This window comes from Solea solea, chromosome 4 (genome assembly GCF_958295425.1).
Source record: "Solea solea chromosome 4, fSolSol10.1, whole genome shotgun sequence".
NCBI classification, from domain to species: domain Eukaryota; kingdom Metazoa; phylum Chordata; class Actinopteri; order Pleuronectiformes; family Soleidae; genus Solea; species Solea solea.
Genome location: NC_081137.1, coordinates 6,752,553 through 6,773,149, shown reverse-complemented (window position 1 = coordinate 6,773,149; position 20,597 = coordinate 6,752,553). Strand labels below are relative to the sequence as shown.

The 20,597-nt window shown below is 41.4% G+C and overlaps 1 protein-coding gene across 3 annotated transcripts in view; it reads left to right on the top strand.

Annotated features, from left to right (window-relative positions):
* Nucleotides 1–741: 741 nt before the first annotated feature.
* Nucleotides 742–20,597, top strand: part of mink1 (misshapen-like kinase 1) — a 30,138-nt gene continuing 10,282 nt past the window's right edge. The window contains exons 1-21 of one of the 3 annotated variants that reach the window (XM_058626778.1): nucleotides 742–2,072; nucleotides 6,818–6,883; nucleotides 7,167–7,349; nucleotides 7,437–7,547; nucleotides 7,632–7,722; nucleotides 8,482–8,612; nucleotides 8,713–8,767; nucleotides 10,484–10,562; nucleotides 11,630–11,805; nucleotides 11,937–12,006; nucleotides 12,099–12,309; nucleotides 15,331–15,438; nucleotides 15,990–16,076; nucleotides 17,559–17,735; nucleotides 18,078–18,248; nucleotides 18,685–18,843; nucleotides 19,350–19,429; nucleotides 19,550–19,653; nucleotides 19,733–19,824; nucleotides 20,105–20,128; nucleotides 20,442–20,593. In XM_058626778.1, coding sequence (XP_058482761.1) covers nucleotides 2,016–2,072; nucleotides 6,818–6,883; nucleotides 7,167–7,349; nucleotides 7,437–7,547; nucleotides 7,632–7,722; nucleotides 8,482–8,612; nucleotides 8,713–8,767; nucleotides 10,484–10,562; nucleotides 11,630–11,805; nucleotides 11,937–12,006; nucleotides 12,099–12,309; nucleotides 15,331–15,438; nucleotides 15,990–16,076; nucleotides 17,559–17,735; nucleotides 18,078–18,248; nucleotides 18,685–18,843; nucleotides 19,350–19,429; nucleotides 19,550–19,653; nucleotides 19,733–19,824; nucleotides 20,105–20,128; nucleotides 20,442–20,593 — 2,384 coding nt within the window. In that variant the 5' untranslated portion in view covers nucleotides 742–2,015. Of the gene's footprint in view, nucleotides 2,073–6,817; nucleotides 6,884–7,166; nucleotides 7,350–7,436; nucleotides 7,548–7,631; nucleotides 7,723–8,481; nucleotides 8,613–8,712; nucleotides 8,768–10,483; nucleotides 10,563–11,629; nucleotides 11,806–11,936; nucleotides 12,007–12,098; nucleotides 12,310–15,330; nucleotides 15,439–15,989; nucleotides 16,077–17,558; nucleotides 17,736–18,077; nucleotides 18,249–18,576; nucleotides 18,844–19,349; nucleotides 19,430–19,549; nucleotides 19,654–19,732; nucleotides 19,825–20,104; nucleotides 20,129–20,441; nucleotides 20,594–20,597 lie in introns of all 3 variants that reach the window. The other 2 variants (XM_058626776.1, XM_058626777.1) reach the window with 2 other exon arrangements.

The window sequence follows — 20,597 nt, the reverse complement described above, 5'->3', positions numbered from 1 at the left end:
TGACCACAATGTTCAAACTGACTCACTTTTTTGACTCTATTTTACATTAAAACATTTAGCTCAACACTATTTCAGGACTATATTTCGACGTGTAAATATAAACAGTCACTGAAATGCTGTCAAAGCACATTCAAAAAGTCACTTCTAAACTACACTGAAGTTAAAGTATATATAATAATATAATATTCACATCAGCTATAATCTCCATCATGATATATATGATTTGTGAGATTTTTGGGGGTCTCTAAAATATTGGCAAAATATTGAATTGATTACGTGAGCTATTCAAAGGGTGTTCAAAATGTTACCATGTTCATCAATTATGATTATTATAATAGGCGTCTTAATTAATCCAGGCAGCCCGATGTCTTGAGTGGGTTAAATCAAGGCTCTTTACTAAAGTACGACTTTTTGTAAGGTTACAAAAAATAAAAAAAGTTTTATTTCAAGGGAATTATGCCCTTATACAAACAGACTTATGGCGAGTATAGTCAATGTCTGCCATTAAAACCTCATAAAAGTTACATAGTCTATAGTCTATTTTTTCTGGTTTTACTATTTGTTTTGTTTTTTGTCATTATTTGTTATTATTTGTTTCAGCAAAATCTTTAATGATTGATTAAATTGATTCAAACAAATATGTTGAGGTAATTTGTCCCTCGTGAGGCACCGTAGCTGTCCAAGAGCAGAAAACACTTGAGGAGTGTTTCGTGCAGCCAATCGTCAGTAGAAACCCGCAGGACTACATCAAGTCTGGAAGTGGGAGGGAGGAGGCAGGACTTGGGAAGCAAAACATGGCGAAATAACAAGTTTGGCTGTTAGCTGCAGTTTTAACCTGCACCTCATCCCCGCAGTGTTGGACTAGAATTATTCATTTTTATAAAACTTGGACGGTGGGAAACGAAAGCAACGTTAAAAAGTCGAAAGAGTCGAGGCCCAAGCTGACAAGGCGAAACCCCGGTTAGTGCCCGTGTGCCTCCCGTGTTTCCCCCGGAAGGTTGGCGGTGCTAGGCGCGACTGACTGACAACACAGAAAATGGATGAAGAAGGAAAGTTTATTCTGGGGAAAGATTGTTTAGTCTGCTAGCTTAGCAGCGTTAGCTCCAGCCAGTCGACGGCGTAAATCGAACGTACGCACCTGACTCGTGCGGTATTTGGGTTTGTCGCGCGCTCCGATTGAAATAAAAAAAAAAGAGCATTCAAGTCAAGTAGTTCTAAACAAGTTTGACAACTGCAGCCGCAACGAGATTGTTGTTAAAACGCGTGTCTGGTTTTTCGCACCTTTCCCTGAGTGATACAGTAGGAGGACATCTTTTTTCTGACTCATAATAATAATGACAGTCTGACAGTCGGTTCTGGTGCGGACGGACCCGGACGCCATCGTCACATCAGACGTTGCGTTCTCCTTAAAAAAAAAAACGACCACTGCGTTACCGAGCCATTCATGTTGTGCTGGACTTTGTCGGCGTATTATTCCAGAGCCAAGCCAAACCTATGTGGTAGAGTTTATTTCCTTTTTTATTAACGTTGTACGCATTTTTTTTCCCTTCTGAAATACAACGTTATCTGGGATGCTGGAGAGCAGCAGAGACGTCTCGTCGAAATGAACGCAGCAAGGTGTCCAACAACAACATTAGTGGAGGTGCATTGCATTGAACGCCTGCCAATTGTTGGAATTTTACGGTGACGTTAACACTCTGTGGCAAACCTTCCGTTCGTTTAGTTTAATGTGCTTCGTTTTGCTGATACTGTGCCCCTGGGTTTGTGTTTGCGGAGAACATCGCAGCTCTCGGCCAGAGTTGACGTGATCTTGCTCGCTGGGTGCGTCTGTGCCAGCTCCATCATCTGCGATGTGTTTGCTAATCTAGCACCCACCGTGTTGTTCCGCTACACTTTCAGCATAACTGGCTTTTCTGTGAACAAGATAAGCCCCGTCAAGCTCGCCTTGTTTCCCCAGCTACTTCTTATTTAATATCTGGCCAACTTGTGAGCCAACGTCACAAGTTTCGCCAGCTATGTCTGAAAACGCCCCCACACGAAGCCTGGACGACATAGACCTCGCAGCTCTGAGGGTGAGTATGTCACTGCAGGACAAGTGTTATGCTCCATATCCATGTGCAATTCCATCATACAGATTTATTTGGTGTCATTTTTTTTTTGACATAAGCACGACCACATTTAACTCCCACCCAGTGGGATTAATTTGGCCTGGTATCTCCATGCGTGCTATACATTCTGTTGTAGCATATCACATATTTCAATTAAATCTTTTTAAAGGCTAGCTCATGTTTACATGTAGTTGTATAAGGTAGTGATGCTTAGTCAGCACTGACTGTGCTGTGCACGCCCCCTGCCCCCAGAACCAGCCTCTAATACTGTGAAATTAGTGGGTAAACCTGGGGTTTTTGAACCAGGGCAAACCCGCTAAAAATAGCCAATAAACATCCATCCATTTTCTTCAGCTTTATCCTCCACATGAGGGATGCTGGGGGTGCTGTGCCAATCTCAGCTGACATGGGGTGATAGACGGGATGCACCCTGGACAGATCGCTAGTCCATCACATGGCGCCAATAAACACAATAATTGATAATTGATAAGTGATATGCCCAGGCAAATATCAACGCACTCTAAAGTAAACATGAGGGAAACTTGGGTGGAATTACCTGGTTTAAGACGAGGGAGATTACAGCAGGATAATGGCAGAGTAAGTTATGTTAAGAGATGCCCCGTTCATGTTCAATACATAGACTATATGCACTTTGTTGTCTATGTTGTTAGTAAATAGAGAAATCCTGCACTTTACACTGAAATTTTGTTTTCTTCAGTTAGACAGATGTCGTGATATATTGCTATATGATTGCAATATTGCTGTGTCACGATATTATTGGTATCGTGGACCACGTATCGCTTATTGTGTAGTGAGGTACCCTGTGATTCCCACCCCTAACTGTGACATCACAAGTATACCGAAAACAGTCAAAGGGCGATGAAAATAACATCAGCGACATCATGAAGCTCAGTGACAATGTTGTTTAGAAATCACATTTTTGAAACATCACTCCAACTTGTGTGTCACTGTCACTGGCCCATCTGGAAAATTAATTTTTCTTGAAAAATATACCAACTTTTGACCACCCTCATCTCTATCCAGCAAGCAATTAAGGCCACTGGTGATTTTTTTGAGTAAAATGCTGTTGTGTTGTTGAAAAACACACACACACACACACACACACACACACACACACACACACACACACATTTCTTTGCAGCATTGAATTTCCAGACAGACTTTAATTTGAATTCAAATACATTTGAAAATGTTTACTTTTTCAACCCTTACTCTTTAGAAAAGTTAGGTTACAGCCACGTCTCCCATCACGTTGGAAGTTGAAACACAGCCATAGTTTTTACTCTCATTAAGTGGCCTTTTTAATCTTTGTTGATGTATATTTTAAATGGCCATATATTAAGCTTATCTGGCACTATTAAAACTCCAATATAACAGCTGAGAATAGTCACTGCCTCACCTCCTCATAGACAGATCAATCTTTATTTATATAGTACTTTTCATAAAGATAAAATGCAGCACTTTATGTAAAGTGCTTTACATAATAGAACAGAGCGATTAAATTTAAAAAATGTATCAAAACATTGATGATATTCTAAAACATGAATCAATAAGATCCCATGCACTCTAAAATTACCTGGAATTTTCCCAGCACTTTGGTGTAGCTTTCACTGGTTTATCCGGCTTAACAGGGGATCATGGGTAGTTTATCCAAATCCAGGTTTGTTTGGAACTGTGTTACTACATTCCATGACCTAAATAAGGCCTCAGCTAGGAATCAGTTTTCAAAATCCAAGCAATTGTTGCAGTTTCTCACAATGCATCTTGTTTGACTTGAGAATCAACCACATAACCTGAGCAACGTTTGAATAATTTCAATTGAATGACAGTGGACATCAAACTTTTTCAAGCCGTATGAGGCAAATAGTGACTTTTTAATATGGGTTATACAAATAATTCGAGATTGAGTAGAATCTCTGTCAATTGTTGTATTTTTGGTACTTCTTTGTTCAGTTTGTTGCCTTGTGTAGCACAATTAATAAAACATTTCCTATAAACATGATCCACTATGATTGTTTGGTGGCTAACAATATGCCCATAAAAACAGTCAGGTGGGTGCCTGCTTTTGCGCCTGCACAAAAATACACTAATGTGCAACACAACATACTTGGAAAAAAACAGCCCAGTAGATAATAGAGGACAATTTAACTCGCTGTGTAATTTTTTCAAGAAATCTGTACAGAGGGATTTCACCATTATATAACAACAGTCCACTGTGCACAGGAAATGTGTTGCATGCGCAGAAACACCTTATTCCAATGCCAACACAATGAAATGAAACAAAGACACCTGTGAGACTTTGTTGGTTATAAGTAACACTTATACAACCAAGACACAAAAATGTGACATAACACTAAGCTCATTGGTAAAATTTTAAAAAGCCTGGTATGATTATTTTCAGTGTCAGGAAAAACAAACACTGAGATGAGAGTATTGGATGCTGAAGTGACTACCAATGAAAACTAATCCTCTGAAAATGAAGCTCAGGGGAAGTTTAGTCTTTTGACTCAATTTTGTTGCAGTGGTGCAACAGTATAGTATATTTGAGGTGGTGATTCACATTATTTCATCTTACTCTCTCCTTTTATTGAGTGTAACTTAGGACCATTCCCCTTTAAATATTAAGTTGTAGACTTTTATATATTTCCATTCATACACAGCTGATTAAATTTTTTTTAGCAGTGTTTGAGTGTATGGTTTTGGAGTGTAAGATTTTTTTTGCCTCGGCTGGTTAGCTTCCTGTTTAATAATAAGCCTGTTTATTATCCTCTATGTTTGTTTGCGTTGATGTCATGTGACAGATAATGTTGCCATAAAGTAATTGTAATTTGTGGCACAACCCTGTTGTCACGTCATGTATGCCGTTACATCACACAGGCCTAATTGTGAATATGATTTCAGGGAATTGTAGTGTCGCACATCAATGGCAGTTTTGATTATTATTAAATGTAAACATTGTTCAACCCAAGCTGTGATGTGCTGATTTTGTGAAGTTGCTGAGACATTTAGATGCTGCTGTGATTAGGTTATTGAATTTAGAAAATGTGTTCCTTTCAAAAATCAAGTTGTTGTTTTTTTCAAAGACTCTGCAGTATGTAATATACTGCAAGCACACAAGTTCTTTAAAAAAAAGATGTACACTACAGATCTCTAATGATTGTATCTGACTTGGTCATTACAGCAGAATTGTAACATCATTTGTTTGGGTTGTGATTTTGACTGTTGTTGCAGCTGTATCACCATAGATACGACAGACTGTCTTAAAAAAGACTTCCTTTGTTATTCATGTGGACACCCCTGCAGGAAATATGTGGTCAGCTTCCCCATACACCAAAAACAGTGTCTTTTAGAGTTCTTACACTGTTTGAAAGAGGCTTTAACAGTTTGTAAGCAGCAGGACATAAAGAAAAAAAATCAATATTTGCTAAGGTTTACATGGCAACACATGATCTGCAAAAAATAACTCGGCTGTTTGTGGTTTAAGACCGTAGATTCCTCCTTTCGTTACCCTATAGTTTTGTTGCCTCCTTGTCTTTTTTTGCTGTCATTACTGTTTGTTTAACCGAGTGTGCTGTTGTTGCTGCTCCTTCAACAGAACTGTACCCTTCCCCTTCTATCACTCCATTCCTCTCATCCCACTCTCTGTGCTGGACGTGGTTGAAGCTGCCGCCTCTGCCTTTCCGCCCACTCTATCGTGGCATTATTATCCTCCATACCATACCATCATTCTCATCCCTCTTGCTTTACGTCATAGTTCCATCTCTTTTGTCTCCTTGGACAGAACATGATTCCATATCTGGCTACTTACTATGTCCTCATACGTGCTGTGTGCATTTGCATGAACTGTGTGGTCAGGTTTCTTGTTTTTACTGCCAGATCCTTCCAAGTGTGTGTGTTCTTTTTCTCATAAATGTTTCCTGTCTCCAAGGAATGTTTCTCCTCCATGTTAGAGGAAGAAACCCATCATTGGAAACAGATGAAAGCAGTATAGGTCATGCTATACATTCTTTCATTCCAAAGCAGCAGCCCCACCACCCACACATCTCCTTAAAGCCATATTGAAATAGCATGGATGTGGAACTGCTTGTCATTTTCCTTTGTTTGGGGGAGGGGGATACGTAATTAAGTCAAAGCAACCCACTCGTTATCAGTGAAATATACATTTTAACTTGTAATATGCAAATCTGAAAAAAGTATGTCTTATTTACTATCATCTTGTCTTGTTGGTGGATGGTGAGATTATGGGTGATTGTGGGTGGATGACTGGCAAGATTGAGTTCAAATGATTTGTATGGAAATGTGTAATTGTAAGATTGGATGTAAATTGTCTTGAATGTACACAGTGGAAACCGTCTGGGTTGATTTTTTTTCTTGTCATGTTTTCAGTTCCACACAAGCATGAGGCCAGTTTTTGTCTGCGAAGTTTGCAGTCGTCTTCACTTTCATAGTATTGCAAAGCTTGATTTGCACATTTCCCTGATTCATAAACACTTAATGTACTAAATTAATGATCTATGTTATGAAATTAAAATTAAGACGAATTATGGCCTGGTTTTATTTTGTCCTCAGGAGAGCCTAAAAAGTGTTTTATTCATAGAATTGTTTCAAATCAGCCATTGTGCCTGACTGCTGCAGTTGTTATCTGATATTTTAATATCTGATTGTATGACTGTCCACGTCTTCCACAGGATCCAGCAGGGATCTTTGAGCTGGTTGAGGTTGTCGGAAATGGGACATATGGACAAGTGTACAAGGTGAGACATGATTACATCTTTAGTTGTTATTTGATTTGAATGTTAATTGAGCTGACTCGACTGTGGCTACAAAAACCTCTACAGTCTCTGTTCTTTGTTAATTTTATTTTTTTATTTTTTTATGTTGCTCTGAATAAAAGAAAAGAGACTTTGGTTGAAAAAAATTAAAATAAGAGCAGCAAAATAATCAGAAGCAATTCAAAATATTTTCAAAAACACCAATAACAGGTTGACTGGAACTTAACCGACCTGATCTGAATACCTACCTTTTTTCTTGAATTAGGGCCGTCACGTGAAGACGGGTCAGCTGGCCGCCATCAAGGTGATGGATGTCACAGAAGAGGAGGAAGAGGAGATCAAAGCAGAAATTAACATGCTGAAAAAATACAGCCACCACCGCAACATAGCCACATACTACGGTGCCTTTGTCAAGAAGAGTCCACCAGGACATGATGACCAGCTCTGGGTCTGTCAACCCTCTCACCTGGCCTCATGATTTTACAGCATTGTGTGTCAGATTGATTGTGCTAAGTTTGTTTTTGCCTGCATGTAGCTGGTGATGGAGTTTTGTGGAGCGGGCTCAGTGACCGACCTGGTAAAAAACACGAAAGGCAGCTCTCTGAAGGAGGACTGGATCGCTTACATCTGCAGAGAAATCCTGCGGGTGAGAAATTCCAACTGCACCAGTCAAAATTAATCTGTAGCAAAGAAGGTCCCGACCTGTTTTGACTTCTTTACCTTTGTCCAGGGCCTTTCTCACCTCCACGCTCACAAAGTCATCCACCGAGACATCAAGGGCCAGAATGTCCTTCTAACAGAGAATGCAGAGGTCAAACTCGGTATGTTGAATACTTTTAGCTGTTGTATCAGCACATTCAGCATATCATTTATTCAATGAACTTTTATTTAGTCAGGCAGTCTTGTTGAGATCAAGCTCTGTTTTCAAGAGAGACCTGAGAACAAAGAACAATTGTAAAACACAAATAATTAACAGACAATACAGTCAAAAAAAAAACAGTTGCATGAATCATAAAAGACTTCAAATTGTAAAACTTTAAAATCACCTATTACAATGTAACACTGCAGTCTGAGAACTGTTTGAAGTGCATTGCATTCTGCAAAGGTTGGTATGCACATCCAATATCTTCAGTGAAGTAATTACTTTAATCTTGTTCTGTAGAGCTTGGATATGAATCAGTATTGCTGTGAGATGCTTTGGGACAATAGCATAAAATCCATATTCCTTCTTGAATGTGAAGAGTATGCTGTGTATTAGGGATGTCACTTTTTCATGCAAAAACGAATATTACGTGGCATGCTATTCCTTCATAGGTATTCAGATAAATAACCTCCCCTCAAGTGATGTTGTGCTGCTTTTTTTTGGTGCCTCCTACACTGACAACTGCAAAGCTGAAAGCTGATTCTGCAGAATTGTTTACTTTGCCATCTATAGTGTAGAACCAGAAATGGCTTCACATGCCACTTTCATGCGATTGTACGCTTAGGAGGATGGTTTAGTTTTTAAATTTTTTAGCGAGTGTACATATTCTTCCTTCTCTCACAAATTGTACTTCTCAAATTCCTGTGTCCTCTCTCAGTTGATTTCGGGGTGAGTGCTCAGTTGGACAGGACTGTTGGTCGTAGGAACACCTTCATCGGCACACCGTACTGGATGGCACCTGAGGTCATCGCCTGTGATGAGAACCCTGACTCCACCTATGACTACAGGGTAACAGCAGTACTCTTTGTGTGTGTGTGTGTGTGTGAGCATTATTCTGTGAGACCATATGGAACATGGAGACTGACCCAGTTCCTTGTGTATTTCACAGAGCGATATCTGGTCCTTGGGGATCACTGCTATTGAGATGGCAGAGGGAGCACCTCGTAAGTGTATACACTTAATTGCTGCCATGTCTTTTACCACTTCTTGCTGGAATCCTACATTTCTGTGTATTTGGCAACACATTATTTCTTATCATTTCAAAAAGACCTCATGAATGAGTCTGCCTTGCACATGTAGCCTTGTTGTCTGGGTCTTCAGATGGACTGCTGAGTCACTGTAATCAAGGTAGCGTAGTCGTGAGCTGGCACTTGGCTTGTGGAGGCAGTCTGCACAGATCTCTCGGCTCTGCTTAGCGTGTGGATGTTTCTGCCTAAAGATTAAACGTCAAACCGAACAAAGAAGCAAATTAGATGAGGCTTAAGTAAATGTCAGCTGTGCACGAATAAATTCCATGTAAAACATTGGTTCAATATGATAAACTTATTGTTAGTATGTTGTTGTATTTGAGCAGTTGGTGGTTGTTATGATGCAGCTACCATCGCCCTACCTACATTATACTCTGCATACTCAGTACTGCATTGACCATTAAAGCAGTAGTTGCACGTTTTTATGAGCGCTGCATTGTTGTAAAGTGATTCTTCACTCATCTTGAACTTTACAGTGACCAGCAGCTCATTTTTGAGTTGGATACAGACTTAGGCTACATCTACACTACTGTTTTATTTTTCAAACTCTGCATTTTAGAGGTTTAGAAATGCTTAAGTCTAGAGGGACAGAGTCATTTGAAAAAGATGACACTCTGGTTCTTGTCTGTCACACGCACTTACTTACTTACAGTTTAACCGTCGTTCAAGTAAAAGATATTTCTGAGCGACGAAGGCTGCAGAGCAAACCACGTTGCCGATGCTATGAACGACATAAGGCATACAGGCCAACTGTCAAGTTGTGATGTTTAATTATTAATTACGCAGTCTGTCTTTTACTCAATCCACCGAATAATGGAATGTTTTTCCATTTATGAAATTGCAATATTCTTTGTTTTAGATCAGCTAGTTAAAATGTCAGTTGAGAATCTGTAACGCTACATCATTCAGTAATAAAAAAATAACCTGTGAATATCTCTGTTTAAAAACATAAATTATTACTTTCCTTTTTGTATTTTGTGCCAACATTTTTAAAATAGCAGTATTGAGCTAAAGGGGAGTGCCACATTGCTTATGTTACGAGGAAGCATAAAATTATACATTCCCTTTGATTCTATTATATATATATATTCTGGCATATGCACAAACACTGGGGTGTTAAGATTTCATTCTCACATGTTGGTGCATATGCACACTTGCTGTTTTACAGCTCTGCTTCACCTCAGGTGCATGACTGTTTGCATTTGTACATTTCTGATACATGGAGCATGGATTTTTACAGATTCACTACAACCGTGCCCCTTTTTTGTGATGTGGCACTTGCCTTTACTTGTCTCAATGATGTTAAATAAAGATACATCATTTCAAGAACCTGTTTACTGTGAAACTCTGAAGCTACCCAGTCAGGTTTAGATACCTACCTACGCTGGGAACACAGTGACTCACAGTCCGTGCTCTTGCATTCAATGCAAAAAAGCCTGAGGCACCAGGGACAACAGGATAACTGCAGCTCTCATCATGTTCAAGGATTAGCTAGTCTCTACAAACTAGCATGTTTGTGGGGAAAATATGACATCTAACATAAAAATGTATTCTGATGCAAATGTGTTACCTCTTTTTGTAAAAAGGTTTAACAATAGCTAACACCTCTCATAATTTCCTTCATTTCTGTAGCCTTATGTGACATGCACCCAATGAGAGCCCTCTTCCTGATCCCCAGGAATCCTCCTCCAAAACTTAAATCCAAAAAATGGTAAGTTATCAACTACCCAGTGAAAAGGCTCCTTCATATCTTTTCTATCGTGTAAAGCCTTCTAAACCTCAATAAGCCGTCAAGGGTAAATTGAAGACAAAGTTGCTCCAAACTGTCTGTAAAAATGTAAAACCTTTTTCCCCCTATTAAGTTGCATACAAACATGTCATATAAGCAGAATGCTCAGGTAAAATGGCAATTCTAATCAAGTTAATCCAACTAATGAAAATCAGGCCAAGGAATCAACAGTAGATGTATTTCATATCAAACTTACTCTGAGTATTTAATGGAATAAAAAAACTGTAGAGCTAGAAGTTGAAGGACTTTAAACTAATTTGTTGTGTTCTTTCTCCTACCCTGTGTTTTGCCCATTTTACTTTTCCTACCTACCATTAATTGACCTACTTTATACAAGTTTTTATCATTTTAGTATTAAAGATACTGTCACTAAGTGTTTTACTCCTGAAAATAAACAATTATACAAATGCAGAACGACATGAAAGAGACACAATAATATAATTAAACTCAGCAGCTCTTTTGAATGCATGTAAGTAGATATGATGGCACGATTATTATAGATATATTATAGAATTGTGTAACAGTTTACATTACAGTAAGAATAGGGGAATATTATAGTAACATGGATGTAATATTTTCTGTAATACCATCTTATTTCTATAGTGATCAAGCTAACACTTGGCTATTACTTTGAATTTACATGGTTTTACTGTAATATCTCCTTATTTAAACACTGTCACTATTATTTCAATTATTACTTTACTATTACCACGTTGGTACTCTACTATAATGTAAAATGTTACCAAGAATGGTATTAAACAGATGACCTTGTTGTTAAAGTAGTTTCACATATTGTCGATTGTTCTGTTGACCGATTAATCACAGCAACTTGTTCTCCTGTCAGTCAAATTGTGAACAAATCTTTCCAATTTTTGTCGGGTATCTGTCTGGGATTCTGGGTAACGCAACGGTTCAGCTGTTCCATGCATCCCCGCCCTCCCTCCGTCCCTCACCAGTGTATCATCCTCTAACCTCCCCCTCCCTCCCAGGTCCAAGAAATTCATTGACTTTATAGAGGGCTGCCTTGTGAAGACGTATCCCAGCCGGCCGTCCACAGAGCAGCTGCTCAAGCACTCTTTCATCAGAGACCAGCCCACTGAGCGACAGGTCCGAATTCAGCTCAAAGACCACATTGATCGCACGCGCAAGAAAAGGGGTGAGAAAGGTACGTAGAAGACACAGAAAAAGCCTGAATGGGAGTAACCTAGGCAACGTGGTCTTTCCACTGAAGCATACTCTTTAAAGTATGCCACAATACATTTTCATGTGATAGTCCTGTTGTTCTACACCTTACAGAAGAGACGGAGTACGAGTACAGTGGTAGTGATGAAGAGGATGAAAATCGTGGAGATGACCGAGAGTCAAGGTATCAGCAGTTTATCCTTTAATCTTTGCAAACTGTGCAAGTTGTGGTCGCTAAAATATTTTTTTAATCATATCTTGCTTTTTGTCGATTAGTTCGATCCTCAACGTGCCTGGTGAGTCGACCCTCAGGCGGGACTTCCAGCGCCTGCAGCAGGAAAACAAAGAGCGCTCGGAGGCTCATAAGAGACAGCAGGCCCAACTGGCTGCTCAGCGCCGCGACCCTGAGGAACACAAGAGGCAACTGTTGCATGACAGACAGAAACGCATCGAGGAGCAGAAGGAGCAGCGCCGCCGACTCGAAGAGGTGAAAGTTAAGAATCAGTAGTGAAAGTATTTCACAATTTTCTTTCATTGCCACTAACCCTCAACCATGAGCAGCACTGAGGTAGTGAAGCGAGAGGTCTGTTTTGTGCCTTGAACCACAATGACAGTGCTGAAGAGAAATGATATTATGCAGACATAACATTTTTACACTTTGCTGCATTTTCAGTCCATGTCTAGAAAAGTGTGTAACCAAGAAATGACCGATACAAATCAGACGGATTTCACGTTGACCATCCCACATCTGGATCATTAGTTTAAAGGGGACATATTATGCAAAATCAACTTTTTAACCATTTTAATACTGATATTTGGGACTCTGGGGGCCCTACCAGTCGCCAAAGTGTGGAAAAACAATACTCAGTCATGTTTTCGTGGTTCCGCTTAGTGTAAGTATAGGCGATAAAACGCTCGATGTTGAATTCCCTGCGCTTATGACGTCAGCATGCGCATTTCACCGCGAATGTTACCGCCCCACCAGTACGTTTACTTCGCAAGCTCCACCTTAGCTCCACCTTGTCCCTGCCAGAGTGCAGGCGAGGGAGGAAGAGCGGTATTATGTCAACGTGGCGGGACAAGTGTGCTGTTGGTGGCTGCACAGTGGAGCACAGTGTTTTACAGAGGATTTTATATATGAAGCTAATGTGCCGGATAAAGTCAGCAATCGTGTGTTCGTGTGTTCGCACCACTTCACATCAGACTGCGGCCAGCGGTTGCCGTATTTAGTCAGGGGACGTATTTCACCGACGTACAAACACACAAATTGTTAAGAAAAGATCACATAGAGCTCATAACTGACCATTCTGACACGTCCTAATTAAACATATTTGTTCAGTACGTCCTCCATGACCGGAGCACAGACTCAGTCTGATACAATCACATAAAGCAGCTGTTTATGCAGCTCGCCGCTGACGATCAGCGGTGCTGCACTCTCTGTGCAGCGGTGCTACACTCTCTGTGTCACCGATAGCCTAAACTGCCGCTGGCGATCGCTGATCGGCAGCGGCGCGCTGAATAAACTGTATGTTGCTGTATCAGACCGGAGACTGTCTGATACAGCGGTGGCGCGTTACACGGTGATCGCCAGCTCGCCGGAGCACCGGAGGTGGTCAGCGGTGGTGAGGTCTCCGGAGCACAGTCTCCGGTCTGATACAGCAACATACAGTTTATTCAGCGCGCCGCTGGCGATCAGCGGTGGCGCGTTACACGGTGATCGCCATCGCTGATCGCCAGCTCGCCGGAGCACCGGAGCTGGTCAGCGGTGGTGAGGTCTCCGGTCTGATACAGCAACATACAGTTTATTCAGCGCGCCGCTGGCGATCAGCGGTGGCGATCAGCTGATCGCCAGCGGCAGTTTAGGCTATCGGTGACACAGAGAGTGTAGCACCGCTGCACAGAGAGTGTAGCACCGCTGCACAGAGAGTGCAGCACCGCTGATCGTCAGCAGCGAGCTGCATAAACAGCTGCTTTATGCGATTGTATCAGACTGAGTCTGTGCTCCGGTCATGGAGGACGTACTGAACAAATATGTTTAATTAGGACGTGTCAGAATGGTCAGTTATGAGCTCTATGTGATCTTTTCTTAACAATGTGTGTGTTTGTACGTCGGTGAAATACGTCCCCTGACTAAATGCGGCGACCGCTGTTTGCAGTATGATGTGAAGTGGTGCGAACACACGAACACACGATCTGATACAGCAACATACAGTTTAACTGTTTAACTGATTTACAGTTGGACAGTGTTCGGCTCGATCCTTATGTAGGACGTCTCTTCCTGTGACGGCACTCTCGCTGACATGTTGATATTGTCAGAGAGCTAGTGGAGGGAGGGGGAGACGAATAGAGCTGTAAAGAGGACAAATCAGAACCCCCCTGGAAGAAGTGGGTGTGTGTTTGCCTGTGTCTCATTTGCATATAAAGGGACCTTGCACGAAAACCGAGCGTTCTGAAAGGGGCGGGTTTAGCAGGGTTATTGAACTACTATGATTCTTCATCCTTATGGTATTTTGACCAAAGCATGTCACTGACATGTTCATTAGGACACCAGGGAACTATTTTAATGGGGGAAATAGGGTATAATATGTCCCCTTTAATGTAATAATCTATATATTCTGTTTTATTACTTTTACCCAAAATGTTTGTGCCAAATCAGTGAACCACTCTACATGTTGGTTTATGCTTTAATGAATAATACTCACTTTATGATTAAAATGGTTGCATCACATATTTCTCAGTGATTATATCAGCTGAAGTAAAGTGTTACCCTTGTAAATATTTCTCATCCACTGACCTTGTATCAATATTGTACCAGCACAGCTTGGGTTTCAGTGTCTTTGCTGAAGGACATTTTGACATGTGCAGGATGGAGCCACTGATCTATCAGATTAGCTGGCATCTCACTCTACCTCCTGAGCTTCAGCCACCCCCAGAGTGATAAAGTGTCACCATCATTAAAATGTTTGAGGGCTTACGTGGGATTTGAGGGAGGCACATTATTACAGTGATATTGCCAATCGGTAGAGTGCAGCGCGGGTTTACTTTCCTTATCCACCTTCACTTCTTCCTCTTGTCTTATCTTAGCTCTTCTGTTCCCACAGTAAAGTGCCAACAACAACTGAGCTGATGAGAGCTCAGAGTTGTGTCACTGCCAAGTGGGAGGTTCTCATTTAACCACTACGAACAAATCTTGTATTTCAATGTCCCTTAAAAACAGGTAAAGACAGCTCCCTGTCACACAAACGACTGCAGTCAATTTGAGTGTGATTCAAAGCAGCACACTGAGCATTGATCAGGACGTAATAGGTGTGTGTGTTTGAGAGAGAGAATGACTCACAGCTTCTATTCTGTGCCCTGAACTCGCTCTCCGTTCATGTGTTTGTTCCATCTCTTTGCACAAAAACACGGAGTGTTTGCTTATAAGCAGCCCTTCCATTAAACATCCCCCTGTGAAAACGTAGCCACTGTGCTCATTTCTCTTCCGCCTGTTGTCACCCTTCTCTCCCAGCAACAGCGAAAAGAGCGAGAGATGGTGAGGCAGCAAGAAAAGGGTCCCCACCGGAGACTCGACGATATGAGACGGGAGGAAGACAGAAGGTTGGCTGAGAGGGAGCAGGTAACCAACCACCGGAGACATGGGGCTGTTATCAGCCAATCAGGGTGAAGTGTGGGAGTGTCCATAAACTACACTGTGCAAGTTACCCTGGTGGTGAAATTCCATGAGTAGGTTGCCATAGCAGCAAGGGTCTAAATTAGTGTATTTATTCAGAGATGAGTTTTTCTGTGGGTGAGCTCTCTGCGTGCTCTGTATCATGTCTCTCCTCAGTAACACAAGAGTCTGGCATCACAGCACCATCACCCTTTTGTGCCAAATACTGATTTAATGTTTGTACTACACTACATGGTTACAACATAATATACTGCTTAATATGTTTATTAAATGTAGTGGTTGATTTCTGTTTCCTGATTGTAGTGCTCGACGTTAAGTATTATATTGCTAACTTCTCCGTGAGAATGGTGAATGTCTGACACTTATTTCTAGGTTACATGTTCACTGTTGTGTTTTTTGAAATTGTTTCCTTTCTCAATCTTCTTCCCCTGATACCCTACGTATATGATACTTTTATTATCTTTATCCACATTAATGCTTGTCATTCCTGTTCTCAGGAGTTTATCAGACACAAGTTAGAGGAAGAGCAGCGGCAGTTAGAAATCCTTCAGCAGCAGTTGCTTCAGGAGCAGGCTCTGCTCATGGTAACTAATCCTTATCGTCTTCCTTATCAGTTCTTGTTTTAACTGCTGAGTGTTTCCATGTCCTCCTCAGTTATAATCCTCCATTAAACAAGGAGATTTATTTATTAATAACCACTGAAATATGCTGAATGTGTGGGATTAGGTGGACTGAAAGAAAGCAGAGACTATTTAGGGTTTGTGTCACATTTCTAGCAGGTTGTAGATGTGCAGCACTTGAATGTAGATTTCCTCCGCATGTGTTGGAAAGGCATGTACTGACCTAGATTTTTGGGGCAGATTTTGGCAACATTCAGTGTATCAGAGTAACTGTTATCTTGCTTACACTGAAGGAAGAATCCTAACCTGCAATCTGTTCATCTTTGTTTTAGCTGTGGCCAGTACACTGTAGGAGTTGTTAGGGGTCATTGGGAATGAGCTATTTGCTCTTGTTAACTTATTCCTACTAGATTTCACTATCAATTTAGAGGGATCAGTATAAGAATAGGGTTATATAGGGATATTGTGATGCAATATGGTGAAATGGCCACATTTGTAACTGCAAGATCGCATTACATACAGTACACAGGTCCCAAGACTGTATTCTCAGATATGTGGTGGTGTTCTTGTCCTTATTAAAAACATAATTCAAACATTCACAATGTATGCTGAAAAAAGTATGTGAGACCCTCAGCTAATAACATTTAACAAAGGTTATCTGCAACCTTTTTTTTTTTAGCATGAAAGTGTTTAAAATACACATAACCAAAGGTGTGTACTCTTGTACAAATACAGTAATGTCTATTGTCATTGCAGCATATTCAAGGTGCCACTGAGAGATGCACTGTAATGCTACCACTGTCCTTGGGCTACTCTAAAATTCCCCTTTCACACAGGGAAGCACCTGGGTGAGGCATCCTCACCAGGTGCCAACCTTGAGGTTCTCACTGACTTGTAATCTCGCACTTTAGCCCATAGAGATGTGAAATGTATGTAGTAACAAGTAGAGGTTGAATTTTCTTACTTTTTATCAAACTTAATTTGGTTCTCTGTGCTGAAGATTGTTTCAGAGATTCAGATTATGTGCTGCTTGAGAATGGAAATGTATTTTGTGGTGTTGTAAACAATTTGAATTGGAGCCTATATTTCAGTGAGTCATCATTGAAACATGTTTCATTGTTCTTTACTTTTTAGTGAACAAAGTGGCCATTAAAAGACTTGGAGACCAGTGCCAATACTAATAAATCAACCGACTAATTTTTACACTGTCTCTTATATAAAGCATAAAAAATGCTTGATACACACACAGTCAATCTTTAGAAGTGGGTTGTTGATTTACGGTTGTGCACAGTCAGTCCAGACCAAGAGATAGTAAAGTATGCGTCACGCTTTTTCCGTCTCTGTCAAGAAATTCAGTGGTGGTCAGTAAATTAGGGTTAGTGAATGGAGAATTGTTGTTTGTCTGTTGTAAACAACATCTTGACTGCAGTGTGTATCTTTGCTCAGGAGTATAAGCGCAAGCAGCTGGAGGAGCAGCGTCAGTCAGAGCGGCTACAGAGGCAGCTGCAGCAGGAGCATGCTTACCTGGTTTCTCTGCAACAACAGCAGCAGGAAAAGAAGCCCCAGCTCTACCATTACAACAAAAACCTGGAGTCAAACAACAAACCTACATGGGCCCGTGAGGTAGTGATGTTACCTTGCATTTGCAGCATCACACACTGTTGTCAAAGTGGTGTATACAGCCTGACCGACGCAAGCATAAAAAAGGCTTTTTCATGCTTGCTGGTGGAAAAGTTTGTGTATCAATAAATGGTCAATCTTAATAAGTGCAATGGTAACAGATTTTAGCAAAAAATGGCTGAGAGTGTGTGGACTGATGAGAAAACTACAACATTAATAGATGGGAATCAGCAAGGGAACACAACCATATATCAACAGCTGTATTTATGTGCTCAAGTTGCATATTCTTATCCTTCGTCTGTGGTGATACAGACTTTAAATTTGCACCATCTATTGTTATTTCAGGTGGAGGAGAGAAGTAAGCTCAACAGACAGGGCTCTCCGAAAATCTGCACCACTGTCTCCGACACTGCCATCCAGTCACGCTCGGACTCGATCAGTCAGTCAGGAGTGGTCCAGTCTGCTCAGACACCACCAATGCAGAGGCCCGTTGAACCTCAAGGAGGGCAGAGCAAGGTGGGTGTTTACATTTCTGTTGGGGAAAACGATGAAAGAAACATAGGTCACTACTTTTCTGCTTCTTAATTCTTTGCTCCTTTACCCTTCATGGTCGAAGCTTCCTTATTTACGTCTACCTTCTCTTTCTTCTTTTCCCCTGTCCACCCATCTTTTGCTTCCTACTTGTTACAAAATTCATCTTGGAATAAACACAACGTTGCACTTTTTTTCCCACCATGACCCGCTTCTTTGACTATCGCCTTGTGCACTCTTTCCTCCGCTCGGCTGCTTGGGTCTCCCGGTGTGCTGCTGCTGCTGCTGCTGCTGCTGCTCCTGCCCACTGCAGTTCCAGATGGCTCACTTGGTTCCTCTGAAGCCTTACGCTGCTCCCGTTCCTCGCTCCCAGTCTCTCTGTGACCAGCCCACTAAGACCATGTCCGCCTTCCCCACCCAGGATCCCTCCCTCACTCCCGCCCCCCGTCCCATCCACTCTAGAGAGCTGGTGCGTCAAAACTCAGACCCCACTTCTGAAACCCCGGCACCACAGGTGCATCAAATCAGAGAGGATCGTGGGCCCTGGATCCGCTTGCCCGATGTCGAGCTCCCACCTAAGGTAAAATCTACAGGCTGGTTTTGACTGACCAGCAGGCCTGAAAACCTAAACCTAACCATTTTGCAATTATTTACAGTATTTTGTGTGTTGAAAAATAAGTGTTGTCCTAATCAAGTACAGAATAAAGCAACAAATCATTAACGCAAAGAAGATTAAAGGTGAGTTTAAAACAAAACCGCACCTTTTTAACACACAGTATGCAATTTCTGCTCAGTCAAAACAACTTTAAAGCTAACAGGGAACATGGGAATAGTTTTCCGGTTGGCTTCCCCGTGCGTTTGTACTTTACTTTTGTGTAATGAGAAGTCACGATCTATTAGTGACAAATACACAAAATAAAAAACAAGTTGCTGCAGAGACGGGTAAAGCAGATGACATTGATTAAAGGCATCCAGAATGACTATGTTACCTTGAATAAACATACAGATTTCACAGTGATGGACATTGTGTTTGGCTAATGTATGTACACTACTCGAAAATGTAAGACTATTTGTTTCTGTCTTTAGATTCCTCAGAGGACAGCATCTATCGCCACGGCTCTCAACACCAACCTCACATCTGGCATAAGGCATCCAGTGAGAGCCAGGTACTGTGAACAGCCAAATGCCTTGATCGATTTGATTAGTGTCTACTTAATATTGGAAAGCTTTACTGATGAGCAGACATACTGTTAGTGATGTATATCCTCACTGTATCTTCGTGGCAGCAATCCAGATCTCAGCCGCAATGATCGCTGGGAAAGAGGAGACAGTATGAGCATCATTTCCAATCTTCCCCAGACGGGCTCTCTAGAGAGGCATCGCATCCTCGGTGAGTCCCTTCCTTCCTCTCTCTGCAGTCTGCCTGAATTCAGAAATATAACCATACCATACGACAATGTGAATTTCAGGTTCCTCCAAAATGGAGTCGCCCGTTCTCTCTCACGATAGTCGCCATAAGCCAGGAGAGTCCCGCACTTCTTCACGCCCTGGGCGTCCTGCTGTAAGTGTTCTTGGACATTATGCTGGCGGTCTGTCCATTTTTGCCCGATTTGTAAGAGGTGCATGCATGCAATATGTAATTATGCTGACTTACTGTTCATATGGCCATTTCTGTCTCAATCTGTGCACAATTCTCCTCTTCTAATAATGCACTTGTAGTAAACTAACTGGTTTCCTCCTCAAATGACCTTTCCTTTCTACACCATGTAGTTAACTCTTCTGCTGTTTCCCTTCCTGTTTCTCCTCTTTGCAAATCCCTGTTTGTTCACTCAAATGAACAGAGTTACAAGAGAGCTATAGGGGAGGTTAGTACCACAGTCTTTGTCCTGTTGTACAATGCTCACTGTTCATTTTATGGCACTCACCAGCTGTGTTACATTTGCATGTAGATGCTTTTTAGTAGATAGTCTCATTTAGGGTAACCTTACATTGTTTTTGAATTAAGTTTGCACATTCATCAAAGGTCTTTTAAGTTTATGTGTCTGCATCCATCCTCCTGACAACCACCAACTTCAGTGTCTCCGTTTTCTTTCATTGTACTTGTGCGTATGTTGCTGTTGTGTTATTTGCTGCTTTTACGAATGGCTCATGAACGGTCATGTTTGGTTTGGTGTGCAGGATCATGGCCTTTTTGCCAAAGAGCGCGCCGAGGAGCAGCCAAGGCCGCCAGTGAAGGCCAACGATTACTCCTCGTCCTCCGAGAGCAGCGAGAGTAGCGAGGAGAGTGAGAGCGGCGAGGGAGCAGAGGAGGAAGAAAGCCCCACAGACCGGTAA